The following is a 15,442-nucleotide window of genomic DNA, read 5'->3' on the forward strand; positions in this document are numbered from 1 at the left end:
ATAAAGATAAACCGATTTACTATCAGATGAAATATACTAGCCTACGTGTTTTAGAAAATAACTGGCAATGTAGGAATTAACAGCTCAGAGTCGGTTTATAATTCATATTCGACAATGATGTGTCATACCAGATGCACGTTGCAGTAATTGCGCATAGCTATTGCTATTTATCGTTTATATCGTTTGCGGTTGTTGGAGTGGCAATCGTGCGATCAAAAGTAATTAAAAACATAAAATAATTTGAGTTAAAAGACTTTCTCTCAAGTCTAGTTCTTTCTTTTAGTCCCGTGTTAAATGTTAGATTATGCAATGTTTTAATCCGTATTAGGATTACACTGACAACACCATAGCAACGTCAGGGAAATACAAGAGTTTGTATTGGCTCACCGCCTATCTTTGGGGTTTCATTGCCCAGTTCAGATGGGCATAATTTGAGAAATCATTAATTAAATCGAATATCAATTTTTGACACACTTGCACGGTGAAAAGTAGCGAATAAACCGGCAACACAAGGCAAAAGCGGGTACATTCATCGGCATTGTCTAGCACTTGAACAGCGGGTATCCCCGGGAGGATGTGAACGTTGATGGTGATTCGCCAAATAGTGCTTTACGCTCCTGGCTGGGCGGATGTCATCTGTAATACTGCCAATGATCCCGCGGAGGAGGGTGACAGCTTCAGTAAACCCGCGGCTTCAGTTGGGCACAGACTACACCAACAGACAAAAGCGGCAAGGACACTCTTGGAGCTAACTGGAGCCCATATGGCAAGCTGCGAAGGCAAGTAGAGATTCTTGGAGCGACGGGATTCTTCCAAAGTGGACCGCAACATGCATTGCTTTCCCCACGGTTTCCAGCTCTGAAGACGCCTTGTCAGTGCGTTATGTGCATACACCGTTCAGGTGAGTGGGGCTGTCTAGATATGGCTGTGATAATTGCATTTGGTCACCTTCGTTCCGTTGTGCAGTGCAGAACGAGACTTATTCTCTGCATTGCTCTTTTTCAATTCAGTGCGTTTTCCGTTCGTCACAATTATGAATGGGATCCGAAAGTGGAGGGACTATATGTCACTACATACGCTGTGACGCTCATGCTTTTCAAGTTCGAACTGACTGTTCTAAATTGTAAAAGTTTCTTAATACATTACGGTGATATTCGAAAATGCAGTCAATATAGCACTGGTTGCCTGTCTCAGGTTTATAGTAAATTTGCTCAAACCCACAAAACGATGAAGTACAATTATTTTAAATACTATGTAGTAAATTTCAAAAAGTTGTTAACCATCAATCATCCATAGGTGTTCAATATATGCTTTAATATTACCAAAATATAATGTAAACAAAAATACACATTATACAATGATGAATAAGACAAAGAACAGAAAATGTATTGTGTGCAAAACGTGGGATTATGTTTGATCTTTTTTTTTAACCTCTAAGCAGATTTGTGTTGATTACGTAACTGAAACCAACAGGCTGAGCTGTAATTGGATAGGGAAACACCACACCAAAAGTGTAGAGGTTTACTTCGATGCCGTAATAACATAATACCATAATGATACCGCAAGCCATTAAATATTGAAGGTCATTAATAATTGATGGAGTCAATTTCTTGCAGCCACGATGTCAGCCAAGGGACAGGAGTGCTACACGTACGATTTCTGTGACACCGCCCACCCCACGGCAGTCATGGACGCCTTCAGGGAGTTCTACACGAGCGGTCTGTTCACAGACATTACACTGCAGTGTGCGACGGGAGAGGTCTTTCGCTGCCATAAGGCAGTCTTGTCCGCCCGCAGCTCCTATTTCAGAGTGATGTTCACGGCAGACATGAGGGAGCGATCCGACGACCTCGTCAAGCTGCCCGGGATTGACCGCGATGTCTTGACGGCCCTGGTGGACTACGCGTACACGGCCAGGGCGAGCGTCACCCAGGGCAACGTACAGAGCCTGCTGGAGGCGGCGGACCTGCTGCAGTTCGGTTCGGTGAAGCAGGCCTGTGAGGACTTCCTGCTCCGCCTGCTGGATGTGGAGAACTGCCTGGGGATGCACTCGTTCGCGGAGCTCCATGTCTGCCCCGCCCTGGAGCGGGAGGCCCGTCGCGTGATGCTGGGCCGGTTCGAGGAGCTGGTGAGGCAGGAGGAGTTCCTGGAGGCGGACGCCGAGACGCTGAGCTCCCTCCTGTCCGCCGACAACCTCAACGTCCGCAAGCAGGAGGTGCTGCTGGAGGCGGTGGCCGGGTGGGTCGCCCACGACGCACCCGCCCGTGTCGACGCGGCCCCGGCCCTGCTTCGCTGCGTCAGGCTGGAGCTGAACGAGGCCTGCTTCCGGAATGTTCCGGAGCTTCAGAGGCTCTGCCTACAGGGCAGCGTGAGCAAGGCGCGGTCTTTGATCATCCACGATCTGACGCCCACCTGCGGGGAGATGTCAGCGAGCCCCAAAAAGCCGACCTCCTGCATGTATATCATCGGAGGGTACTACTGGCACCCGCTGTCCGAGGTCCACATATGGGATCCGGTTACCAACACGTGGGTGAATGGAAAGGACATGCCCGACCACAGCAGGGAGAGCTACAGCATCACTCTGCTGGAGCCCAGTGTTTATGTGACAGGAGGCTACAGGACAGACACCACCGAGGCCCTGAACACAGTGTGGATTTACAACACTGACAGCGATGACTGGACAGAGGGATGCCCCATGCTCAATGCCAGATACTACCACTGTTCCGTAGCCCTGCACGGCTGTATATACGCCATAGGTGGCTACAGGGGTGGAGCTCCAACATGTGAAACAGAATTCTACGACCCCCTAAAAAGGAAATGGGTTCCTGTGGCCAATATGATCCAAGGTATGAGGAGTCGAGCTTTACCCTGACATCAGCTTTAAGGTGTTCATGGAATATGTGACTGTTTCTTGATTTAGCTTTCATGGATGTGGTGAGAGGAAGCGTAACACTGAAACCAAGGAAAGTGGGGGTCGGTATGAGCCTCATAATCTTTATTTGTTTGCTACAGTAAATATTCATGACATTAATCACACACACCACCACATTTTCAGTCAAGCATCCCTCTCTTCTTATATTTTCTTTTTTTTTATATTAGTGCATTTATTGCTTAGAGTAAACAATGATTCTATACTGTACTTCCTTTGGTTCAAAGTCAGAAACGCTACAGAAATGTTAAGTCATTTGCTGAAGTCTGGTACAGTGAATAGTACAGTCAGTCTCTGTAATGCAACCCTAATCCAGATTCCCTGTCCTAAGCAGCCTTCAACCCAGTCAGCTGAACTTTGCATGTTTGCCTGGGGCTGCCACAGGGAGTTGGAGACGCTTTTTTTTACCTTACAGCAAGACTGACTGTGACCTGTAACTGTAACTGTAACTGCAATTTTCTAAATGGCTTCTTAACATTATCATGTATTTTTAAAAGAATTTCATGTAGCTATCCTTACTAATGAATCAGTAAAAATGTTTGTGATTGTTAATATGTTTTAGTCAGGGGTGTCTATATGTGAACTGTATTGTGACATTTAAACTGCAGTGCATATAAATCTCTCGTTTCTGTCTTTTGAAAGGTGTGGGGAATGCCACTGCTTGTGTCTTGAATGACACCATCCATGTGACAGGTGGTCACTATGGGTACAGAGGAAGTTGCACCTATGACAAAATTCAGACCTACAGGGCAGACCTCAACGAGTGGAGCATAGCTACAATAAGTCCCCATCCAGGTAACATTTTTAACCTTTCGCTGACTTTCAGTAGGCATTACCACTACAGAGGTGCAGATGACCAGAAACACAGCTGAAATGAGACTGCAATTCATTGCTCCATTTTGCCAATCACACCCATTTGCCTCTCAGCCCCCCATTCCCCATGTGTTTGTATATTTTTCTGGATGAAACACATGTTTGTGACAGTTTGTGAGCATGCTCAGTCTTCAGTGCCCCACCCCCTTTCCCTCTGCCCTGTGGAGAGGTAGCAGGGTATGCACTAGCGGCAGTGTGGCATTTTGGTAAGGAGCAGTGCTCGTAACCAAACGATTGCAGGTTCAGTTCCCCACTGGGGCACTGCTGCTGTACCCTTGGACAAGGCACTTAACCCAAAATTGTCTCAGTAAATATCCAGCTGTATAAATGCACAATACGTAAAATAGTATAAATATGTAAAATTGTAACCTATGTTACTATTGTCATTTAGCAGTGGATCTGGATAACAGCGTCTGCTAAATGACAATTAATGTACTGTAAAGCACTAGCTTCTGCTGATACATTAGACACAGTGCACAGCAGAGAAAGGTAGAGGGGCTCAGCGAGGGCCCATCTGCTGCTCCCTGGGGTGCCACTGTAAATCCAGGCTTTGCCATAAGCCGTACAGGATCGCACAAAAGACAGAGGCAATGTCTTTTTCTCACTGAATTTCACACAGCAGTCAGGCATCCCCACATTCATATGCTATGTAAAACAGCAGTGACACAACGTCACTGTAAATGTCAACATAAATGCTGTTTTCCGGCATCATTCCGCTAATATCCACCCTCATCTGACGGTATGAAACAAAGCAACCGTGTAAACAAAAAAAGCAATAAAACCATGTAAATGAGCCGCGTTCTGAACACTCGATGCTATCGCTTTGTGTCAGAGTACGGCCTCTGCTCGGTGGCCCTGAACAACAAGCTGTACCTGGTGGGGGGGCAGACCACCATCACTGACTGCTACGACCCAGAGAGGGGCGAGTGGAGGCAGAGGTGCGTGATGAAGGAGAGGAGGATGGAGTGCGGGGCCACGGTCATGGGCGGCTGCATCTATGTGACGGGCGGGTACTCCTACTCCAAAGGGACTTACCTGCAGAGCATCGAGAAGTACGACCCCGAGCTGGACACCTGGGAGCTGGTGGGCAGCCTGCCCAGTGCCACGCGTTCACACGGCTGTGTGTGCGTGTACAGTGTGTAAGCTCATACAGGGCCTGCCCTCCCAGGGCCCTGAAACACCAGCAGGGGCAGCAGTGGGCCAGAGAGGACAGCCAGCATGAATGTCATACCAGCATGTTGCAGATGCCTGTATACACCCACAGAGGGAGAAATACATCCACTGCAAAGGGCTATTTAATGAATGCATTTCTATTACTTTTATACACCACAGGTCAATACTTGCTGAAGTATCAGGTGATACAGTATTTTTGTACTGCTGGTGAATGGGGCACCCAAATCAGGGTCTTTCTCAACATAGACTAATCATGTGATAAATAATAGCAAATGTCATTACAGGGCACTGGAACCATTACAGTTCCTCAGGCAATGGTAAAATGTGAACATGTGACATGTCTACTGTGCTAAGTGTCAAAATTATGCTTAATTGTTGACATTATCCATAACAACTACAGGGTCAAAACACTGAAAACTCAAGGTGACATACCTCAACTAGTCTTTGAATCATTTATAAGAGTCATATCTGTGAACAATCAAATATAGCCATCTACTGTATTATGTTATCTTTTTCACACCAGGCAGGGTTCCAGGTTTGGTAAATGTAATAATAATAATTTCCTACTGCTACTGCTAATTCTTCTGAAATTTAACAGTAAATAAAATCTTGTACATTCCTCCAGGGTAGAGATGTGAGAAGTGTCCCACAAGATTAAATATTGATTACTGAATGATTCAAAATATGCATCTCTATGTTTTTAATAAAATGTATGTATTATTTGTGTATTTATTTTCTGAAACTGCTGTTTCAAATAATGTCAATATTATGTTTTTTTTTTCCTGTGATTTACCAAAATAACAGATACCTGACAAAGAGATTAATAAGATCAAGCTGAGCAAATGGCAACAATAACATTAATTTACAAGTTATAATTTTAAATGATGAAAATATTTGGGACTAATGTGTCATTTTGTAAGCAATGTCAAAAATAAAAGATTGGGACTGATTGATTGTGTTCGTGGTTCCATTAAACTGGAAATCATTAACACTGGACAATACAGGACCCTACAACACTGGACATAATGGTAGCTGTTTGATCATTGTTTATCGAATAAGAATGCGCAGTGTATTTTCAATATATACCTTTTTGAATCAAAGGTATGCATTTACGACCGCTTATTTACTCTGTTGGTTCACTCAGAGTGCCATGACTAGGCTACACAAGGTCCGGCTGTGTTCAAATCAAGCCAGATATATCCCCACTTCAAAATCAGCTATGTGCATTGGAAAAAATAAGAGACTGAGATCTATTTTCCCATTGTCGTCAGGAATTTATTCTAAAATTACCATTCAAATGTAAATGTTTTACAGTTATTATTTGCTTTGTTAAAAAAACTGCATCGATATGAGCCGGAGGACGCCAAAAAGTTTTACCTATGTATGTGCCTAATGCGTTTTGGTTTGGTTCCGTAAATGAAACCAATTATGAAACAGTAAGGTGTTCCCATACACAGATTTGTTGAACAGTTTTAAAACGGCATAAATAGAATGGCAACTTCCTGCGCATTTTCGCCAACTTCTTTGGCAGCATCTATCTCAACTCCAATACCAAATGTAAGTTCAGATAACATCCATTTTCAAATAAAAGGCAAGTTACCTTAAGCTTGTAACTGACCATCAGATGAACTTGTCTTACTGTATATGGCTTGTGGTCACTCTATTTCTATAAATAGAACTGCGCTGCCACTAAAAGGCTTACCAGTGCTGGTTACATAGAAGAAGGCAAGCACAGTACCGTTGCAAACGCAGTACATGCATGATCAGAAGCTAGATTCCCCGCTGCCCACAGCGCAATCTTTGATCACCGGCTTCTGTAGTTACCGCAGTTACCTGTTAGCTGCAGGAATGTCCCTCACGCGTGAAGGTATCGCGAGAAAATCCGAGAACGCAGCGACAAGACAACAAAAATAAACACTGTACAAGCAGTCTCCAGAACATGATGGCGGCGTCGCTGCAACGATGTGACAAAAAACTGACAGCCGCCCATCTCAAGGCGGACCTCTGTCGGACTGACAACAGCTCCGGCGTCCGTCAGCTCCAAGAGCTGCTGAATCGCGTCCTGGATCCGGAAAAGCCGGCGGGGGACGCCGAGGCCATAGACTGGTGCAAATACCTGCTTGCGGGAGGGGAAGTGTTTGAGGAGTTCTGCCAAACGGTGCGGTCCTACGACAACGCCACTTTGTGCGGCTTGGTGTGGACAGCTAATTTCGTAGCCTACCGCTGCCGGACGTGTGGCATTTCCCCTTGCATGTCACTCTGCGCCGAGTGCTTTAACAACGGCGATCACACTGGTCATGATTTCAACATGTTCAGGAGCCAGGCCGGCGGGGCCTGCGACTGTGGCGACAGTAATGTCATGCGAGAAAGTGGGTGAGTATGAAAGATTGGCCGTCTAGCTATGATCAAGCTAAGATCCAGCTATGTTAACACAGCTGCGTAGGTGATCCCCTCGCACCCGACGGATGGGCAGTGCTAGCCAGCTGCGTAAGTTATTGTACTGGTAGTCGACTAGCGAGCTACATAACAGGTCAATGGTAAGGATGTCCACCGGCTAGCCAAATGTGTCCAGTAATAGGAGTCCAGTCATGCCAGCTAGCATAGGTGCAGGTCAACAAGGGAGCGTCATCAGTGAGTTTTTACGATAGTTTATTTTTAACCCACATCACGGACACCGCGGACTGCTGTAATATTGCTTGGACAGGTCAGTCTAGGTAGCTAATGTCCGATTTAAAGTTCAAACACATTTTGTCAGTGCGTACGTCTTTTGCGTCGGTTCTAATGTTGTTATTCAATTGTAGCCATGCAACAGTAACGCTACATTTACGTTTTCGTCATTTAGGAGACACTTATACATATGATTTTGTATATAGAATGGTTTTGTCCCCAAATGCATAGCCACAGCCTTAATTTATTCCTGTAGTCATTTATTTATTCTTGATGAAGAGCTGACCAAGTATTTGATATCTACCAGCTATGTGGGAGTGAGGGTATTAAAAATATAAAATATTAGAAAATTAATAATAGGGCAGGTCATGCTATAACTCTTGCTCACATTTGAGTCCAGACATTAATGAATGTCCTCTCGAAAACCGACCTAGCTGTCTGCTTACTGACCTCGGTTGAGTTCTAGGACTGACTACCAAAAGCAGACGCTCACCTGCTCTTTCAGCTAATTGATTGATGTCATCATTAAGTGACGTAATTATTATTATAAAATGATGAACGTGGTGAGCACAGTGACTAAACAAAGATCAAACGCCATTATTATTTCGTGAGTCAGCTGGTATGGGCTGTCTTGATTAGCCTACATTAAGTGACACTCTTATGTTTGCAGGTGACAGATCTCTTAGACACCAGGTCATTCAGACACTGCGGCAGTAAAAATAAATACATACATATAATAAATCCATTAATATTTGGTACCAACAGCAGAATCACAAAACTCTATGAATGTAGAAACCCGCTTTGGAAGCTGCTTTGTGAAGCTGGCTGCTGATAGGATAGTGAGCTGTTACAGGTTGTGTTGATGTGTTGCCTTGTTGAAACTGGCATACGACATCAAGCTGATTCACATTGAGAAAAATTAGTTTCAGCATGTTTATAAGTAGCATATGAAACGCTAACACAGAATTTTCCTTTTTCTGCCCAGGGTTATGAATTCCAAAGGCATATGTTGAAGAGCTGCCATGGCTGTTTCAATTTTTTACAATACAGTTTGAGAAAATAATACAAATAATTCACCCTCATTTGGGTAATGTCAGATGAGTTATATAAAATTCCACTAATTCTGAGGATTAAAGGGTCTGAATAATTAAAACAGTATTGAATACAGGTTAAAAGGTTTGCCTTTATCTGACATGTTAGGAGTAAATTGTTGAGAGGAGCTGTTTGAGTGAGTGAATGCCATTCATGATTTGTCGTACAGGTTTTGCAGTCGGCATAGGTTAAAAATGGGGGAGGATGTTCCCTCTGTCCCCAGGGACTTGCTGCTGATGTCAGAGATGGTTCTCCCACGATTCATCATCTGTATCATTCAGTACTTAAGAGATGGCTACGGTGACCCAGGTGAGACATGAGCCCAACCGCTAGTGGTGAGACTGTAACAATCCATGATGGTGTACAACCACTGTATCCAAAACATGTTAATATGGACTGCGATAGTTCAAAAATCCAAACATTTCTTTGGGCTAAAATGAATGTTGTTTCTCTAATGTTTTTACTCTGAGTATTGAATAATTTTCTGCTCTATATTGTTAGCAGATTGCAGTCTTTAGTATGCTGACTCCCGAATTACAGTGCCTGGGTCAGGTCCGATACCCTCGTCTCACACTGTGCCTCCCTTACAGACACATCGATTGAGAGAGACCTCCAGAAAGTCTTACAGCAGCTTGGGCCCCAGATCTCCCTCCTGGAGGAATTAACTAAGATGGGCGGGGCTATGAGGACCATTCTGACAAAGATATTAACCAATCAGCAGATGTTCAAAGAGCTGAGCATGGGTAAAGCTACATTTGTGTAGCGTGTTCCATCGAAACGATCATTTCTTGATCACTGTTTGTGTGATAACTGTTTTAAAGGTGTTTGAAGTGAACAGGAATCACTAAGATGACATTTTGTGGAGTTACTCCAGCAAAACATTTTCAGGGTTTTTTTGGTGTTACATTTGCTGTGTTGTAAAAATCGCATGTTGTTGGTTCTCAGTCTGTTCCTTATTACCATAATAAAATGTTTTTCCTTTTCCCTTTAAAATTTGTTTTTCAAAACCTTTTATTGTTTTCATAGCAAAAATTATTAATATATAAGTTCTAACAAGAGAGAAAACAATCAGCCAGGACTGAAGGGTCTTATTCATCCCCTTCAGGGCAAGAGGAGAATGCGTATGCAAAGAGGAACTATGAGAAGTATCTGTCAGCGCTGAGGAGCTCCGGCTTCCTGCCTGTGGAGGAGGGGGCCATGCCGGAGGCTGTGGAGAATGGAGCCGGAGCCGGAGCAGGGGTGGGGGCACTCAGCTCGCTGGGTGAGACATAATGGACTCTACTCCTCTGCTGAGGGCCATTTGTACATCCACTCAAATTACTGCTGGCAGCGGACAGGGAAGCCGAGCCAGTTGGCTGCAATGTGCCGCCAACAGCTCCGTTTTACACTGCGAGAGGCAAAAATGCTGAATAAGATACTCAAAAGGGGATTGGCCTGCTTTAACCCGAATATAGATTGTAATATCCTTAACTCCACTGACTGAAAATAGAATGGATGTAGTGCTGATGATGTTGTGCATTATGTGCTGTAATTTTCCTGAAATTCCTGTCTTGCTCTGTTTTGTTAATGTGCTAAATAAATGTGGTTTAACCTCTTACAGGAGCATCTGCTGCAGCCAGCCCTGATGATAAAGAGGTATGAGATCATGCGCTCATGTCTAGGTGTAGGCCTGCACCATTTAAATGCATAATAATGGTCAGGAATAAGCGTCCGTGACTCTGAAATTAAACACATTATTCCTCGGTTTTAAATGTAACTGCTTTTAATCTATAGGTATGATTTGTCAGTGAGCTGGAAGCATGTCATATGGGTTCTTTGCCAGTGGTTGAGAACGTGTTCAATTAAAAGTGTTCAGAAAGGTGGACGATGCGATCTTGATTTGAATGTAGCCGGTGATGTTGCCTTCTTCTTGATCTTACGTTGACAGGAGGATCGGGATGGAGGCCAAGGCATTGGACAGAGGAAGAGGGCGAAGCTGAGTAGCAGCGCCAAAGGTATTCATTACACAAATGTCTGTCACTGGCTTTAAAATGAAAAGCCTAGCTTTCGCTGACACCCCTCCACTCACTTGATTAATTCATCTGTTTGGCACTCTCTCTAGATCCATCCATAATGGATACTCTGAAGCATAGATGTTTTTTAGAGGAGCTATTGTTTTGGACAGTAAAGTATGAATTTCCTCAGAAGATGGTTACTTTTTTACTGAACATGTTGCCAGATCAAGACTATAAGGTATGTGTGAAAATGCTCTGTGGGGATGTGAGAACGTGAATTAAACGGTATATTTTCTGAAGCTTTTAGGTGCATGCGGAAGGCTTGCTGTATTCATCTGAGTGTTTAGTTGTGCCTCTTGCATCAGTTACATCATTTTGGAGTTTTTCAAGTTAGTGTTTAGTACATAATTATCATACAACCATGCACTTTTGGAAATGACTTGCAGTAGAACAATTATTCTTGGAATTCTTTCATAAAAGCAGACAATAATGTCTTGTGCTCTTAATGTCCGGATATCTGCTAATAGCTCCTGTCCCAGTTCTGCCGTGTGCCCTGCTTCTGTATTGGCGAACGTGTCCCCTTTTTGACGTCTCTAACAAACACGCCCTCTCTCCGTTTTCAGATCGCCTTCACTAAAACGTTTGTTCAACATTATGCATTCATCATGAAGACGCTGATGAAAAGCCATGAATCGGACACCATGTCCAACCGCATCGTGCATATCAGCGTGCAGCTGTTCAGCAACGAGGAGCTGGCGCGTCACATGACCGAGGAATGCCAGCTGCTGGACATCATGGTGACCGTCCTCCTCTACATGATGGAGAGCTGCCTTATCAGGTGTGAGCTTCAAGGTGAGGCACCAGCCGGACCAGCAGAAAACGCACGGGATATGAAGCTGGGAAAAAAGTCACACAGTTCCAGTCAAAGGTTTGGACACACCTGATTAAGATAACTAGAAACATGCATTCAAAGACATTATGGTTTATGCTTAAATGCTTGAAATTTGTCTTATACAATATAAATAGCGATTGATGTTAAGAAGTATTTTTGGCTACTTTAAAGAATCAAAAATATGCGTTTTGATTTGCTTTGAACACTTTTTGGTGACTGATTCCGTTTGTGTTATTTCATAGTTTTGGTATCTTTAGTATTCATCTAAAATGTGGAAAAAAGTAAAAATAAAGAAAAACCCTTTTATGAGTATGTGTGTCCACCCTTTTGACTGGTACTCTACATTATAATCAGATCCTTTTAAACTTCCCACCTTTATAATAATAATAAAACAAACTGCAGTGCCATATTGAAACTATAGTTTATAGTCTGACAATCATTGATTTCATTCTGTTCCGTCATTGTCTCTTTCTGCTCTCCACCCAGTATGCTCTCACCTGCAAACTTCCTCCTTCCTGCCGCTCACATATGTTAGACCTGAGATAAAATAGAAACATTAATCCATGAGTGATCATTAACTTGGCTCCGATGGAAACATTTTTTTCATGCCAGAGAGCTCGTGGGTGTTTGTCAGAAGGCGGTTGTGTTTTTGGCAATGTGTTTATGTAATTAATGGGTGATTAAGAGGGTCAGGTATGGGGGGGGGGGGGGGGGGGGGGTTGTCTTGCATGAGAATTTCATCATATTGATCCATTTTAAGTGCTGAGCTGGGATAGCTGGCTTCAGTGTGGATCCTGATATAGAACCAAATGTCATCACTGGTAGGAAAAAAAACACAGGCACCACCAGGCAGTTGCTCTGGTGCGCTAACACAGCCCCCATCGGTCTCACGGTAACAGTGGCTCACAGCGTCTCCGCCTGCTGCTTTTTCAGATGAAGAGAACAGCTGCCACGTGGTGGTGAACTGCGGGGAGGCTCTGCTGAAGAACAACACCTACTGGCCTTTAGTTAGCGATTTTATTAATATTCTCTCACACCAAAGTGTCGCCAAGCGCTTTCTGGAGGACCACTCCCTGCTGGTGCTCTGGATGAACTTCGTGTCCCTCTTTCAAGGTCGGTTGGTGTGTCTCCCTCTTCAGGGCAGCTACTGTAATAAATACAGTGTCTGATCTTGGGCTCCTCACAATCAGCAGCTGATTGGATCTTATTCTTATGCAAACAGTTTGTGTTACAGTCATCTCCTTAAATGGCCTCGACAAAAGAAAATTAATACGGGGCTTAAGGAGTAGGACTCGTAACTGAAAGTTTGCCGGTTCGGTTCCCCGCTGGGGCACTGCTGCTGTACCCTTGGGAAAAGTACTTAACCCACAGTTGCCTAAATATCCAGCTGTATAAATGGATAACATTGTTTTAAAAAAAAATCTGTAACTGATGTAAGTCGCTCTGGATAAGAGGGTCTGCTAAATGCCAATAATGTAAGGTGTGGCTCGATTCCAGGCTGCCCTGTCCTTATCCTGAATGGTTAACGTAAGCTGGCAGGTTGCCCCCCATTTTCTAGTAGCGGCTTGGTGATGGAGGCTTTTGTGCGTGTTGTGTTTTCCTGTTGTTTTTGGATTTACCAGCGTTTCCCTTAGACAGTCCCCCTCAGCTTCGCTCTGCTTTCCACAAACCTGTAGCCTGGGCTCGTCGGCCGTGGAGTTAGCAGTGGCAGCTGATGGTCTGTTTGTTGCTGGCTGCGGTGAGCACCTCAGGCTCTGACTGGCGGTGTCCTGGTTGTTGTAGGTATGAATTTAAACAAGCGGGAGCTGAACGAACACGTGGAGTTTGAGTCCCAAACTTACTATGCAGCCTTTGCGGCGGAGTTGGAGGCCTGCGCCCAGCCCATGTGGGGCCTCATAACGCACTGCAAAGTTAAGGTGAGACCTGTCCCAGTTCATCATCACACCTCCATCACGTCCACGCTCTTAAAGTGCATGCCCTGTTTTCTGATTACTGTTTTTATACTACACTTATGAAGGCACATATGTAAAAGACCAGCTATTCACATAGTGTAAGGTAGAATAGGACAAACTGTTTTCAACTCTGAGATCAGTTTTCTGCATGTTGACTTAAAGAATAACGATAATAATCTGTAATCTATACCAATATACCAAACAGTAGCTATAATATGGACAGGCACTTAAAAAGAAATCACATGCTCATTTCAGCTTATTTAGCCTTGATGCATTTCTCATTCATTCATGCAGTGTTATGAAATGACCCTAATTGAGTGCGGATTTCCTTTTTTGTTCAGGAGACGCAGGAGTACACTAAAACCGTAGTGCGGTACTGCCTGGACACCTTGCAGACCTGGTTTGATGCGATTGGCTTTGTGGACGAGGTATCTCCTTACAAATGCAAAACAGATTGTGTAATTGTGCTGTGGTCAGACGTCTCTCTGGGCTCTAAGCGGTAACATATATTATGATCTGTTTCAGCCTGCCCCCAATCAAGTAACATTTCACCTGCCTCTGCACCGATACTATGCCATGTTTTTGAGCAAGGTAAGTTAGACCCTGGGGTTATTGTAAATGTTAAAGTTGTTGTGTGCAGGCGAGCGCGTGAGGTCTGTGTCCAGCGAACTAACAGTCCCAGTGGTCTCTCCCAGGCAGTGAAGTACCAGGGTCTCGATTTGGACAGCCTCCTCCCAGATCAGGAGATGCTTATGAAGATCATGGTCCACCCGCTCCTGATTCAGGTACAGTAAAACATGGGGTTCACCCTGCGAATCACCGCACACAGTGTAGGAGCAAGATTCCAGCGAAAGGAATAGACCATTAACAGGCCACACTTAACAGTAGAGGCTATCTAGGTGTTTTCACTTTGTGGTTGACACCAAGGTGTCTTACATTTAAGATGAAACATTATTAATTGTAGTGGTACTTCTTTTGAGTTTTGAATCAAGATCTGGAAGTTAAACTCAATTGCTGTTAATGTCAGGCATTGTATTAATCTTCATCTCTTAATTTGATTAATGTAGATTATTGAGTGTAGCTCTGGCGTTGAAAAGCCTTTTGCTCTGTGTTGCAGGCAAGCCTTTCAGAGATCCACAGCAACATGTGGGTGAGGAACGGCCTGCAGATTAAAGGTCAGGCCATGACCTACGTGCAGTCTCACTTCTGCAACTCCATGATCGACCCCGACATCTACCTGCTGCAGGTAGGGTCTGTGCACACAGCCTGGGCGGGGTCAGGCACGCTCACAGCTCTGTCTAAACCAGCTCTTTCTGTCTGATTTACTTTCAGGTCTGTGCATCAAGGCTGGATCCAGACTACTTCATATCATCTGTGTTTGAAAGGTACAGTCGTGCCACCTTAGGAATACCAAATGATTCAAGTAGACTAAGTGACATGTGACAATTTTAACAAGACTTTACAACATTCACAGTTAAATTTAAAGTGACCTTGTAATCATTCAGGCATTTGTTTGATGGCGTAAGATTATTTTTTTCATGCTACAGTGGTTTATAAGTTTGAAAGAAAACGCAGCTGTGGACCTCTTCATGGGATTCAGGAGCCTTAAATTCTCCCCTGTAGATTCAAAGTGGTGGACTTGCTGACGATGGCGTCTCAGCACCAGAATACAGTGCTGGAGGCTGAGCAGGAGAGGCCCATGCTGGAGGGGGCCTTAACCTTCCTAGTTATATTGTCAAGTCTTCGTATACATTTAGGTGAGCGCAAGTTAACACAGATCATAGTCATGTTTCTGTGCACAGGCATTTCACTTTGTAACGTTTAAATTATAGAGTGCTAAGACGCTGTAGATATTTGTGTAATTGGATAT

At 44.1% G+C, this 15,442-nt stretch overlaps 2 protein-coding genes across 2 annotated transcripts in view; both read left to right on the plus strand.

Annotated features, from left to right (window-relative positions):
* The first annotated feature begins 740 nt into the window (after positions 1-740).
* On the plus strand, positions 741-4,945 carry LOC118786130 (kelch-like protein 23). The gene is made up of 4 exons (XM_036541190.1): positions 741-901; positions 1,617-2,846; positions 3,572-3,724; positions 4,635-4,945. Exons 1-4 carry the CDS (start codon positions 883-885, stop codon positions 4,943-4,945), a joined length of 1,713 nt encoding a protein of 570 aa, XP_036397083.1. The 5' UTR covers positions 741-882.
* A 1,952-nt stretch (positions 4,946-6,897) lies between these two features.
* LOC118785399 (E3 ubiquitin-protein ligase ubr3-like) overlaps positions 6,898-15,442 on the plus strand; it is a 32,485-nt gene continuing 23,940 nt past the window's right edge. Inside the window, exons 1-16 of the mRNA XM_036540014.1 lie at positions 6,898-7,348; positions 8,904-9,043; positions 9,325-9,477; positions 9,840-9,995; positions 10,335-10,369; positions 10,662-10,728; positions 10,836-10,966; positions 11,352-11,580; positions 12,554-12,733; positions 13,403-13,536; positions 13,914-14,000; positions 14,098-14,163; positions 14,268-14,357; positions 14,690-14,818; positions 14,905-14,957; positions 15,196-15,329. Of these exons, the coding sequence (XP_036395907.1) occupies positions 6,915-7,348; positions 8,904-9,043; positions 9,325-9,477; positions 9,840-9,995; positions 10,335-10,369; positions 10,662-10,728; positions 10,836-10,966; positions 11,352-11,580; positions 12,554-12,733; positions 13,403-13,536; positions 13,914-14,000; positions 14,098-14,163; positions 14,268-14,357; positions 14,690-14,818; positions 14,905-14,957; positions 15,196-15,329 (2,218 nt within the window). The 5' untranslated portion in view covers positions 6,898-6,914. The remainder of the gene's footprint in view (positions 7,349-8,903; positions 9,044-9,324; positions 9,478-9,839; positions 9,996-10,334; positions 10,370-10,661; positions 10,729-10,835; positions 10,967-11,351; positions 11,581-12,553; positions 12,734-13,402; positions 13,537-13,913; positions 14,001-14,097; positions 14,164-14,267; positions 14,358-14,689; positions 14,819-14,904; positions 14,958-15,195; positions 15,330-15,442) is intronic.

This window comes from Megalops cyprinoides, chromosome 11, assembly GCF_013368585.1.
Source record: "Megalops cyprinoides isolate fMegCyp1 chromosome 11, fMegCyp1.pri, whole genome shotgun sequence".
Classification (NCBI taxonomy): domain Eukaryota; kingdom Metazoa; phylum Chordata; class Actinopteri; order Elopiformes; family Megalopidae; genus Megalops; species Megalops cyprinoides.

Coding starts and splice junctions, on each gene's coding strand:
- LOC118786130 (XM_036541190.1), top strand. Junction 2,847..3,571: donor TGTGGCCAATATGATCCAAG/GTATGAGGAGTC, acceptor GTCTTTTGAAAG/GTGTGGGGAATGCCACTGCT. Junction 3,725..4,634: donor TACAATAAGTCCCCATCCAG/GTAACATTTTTA, acceptor GCTTTGTGTCAG/AGTACGGCCTCTGCTCGGTG.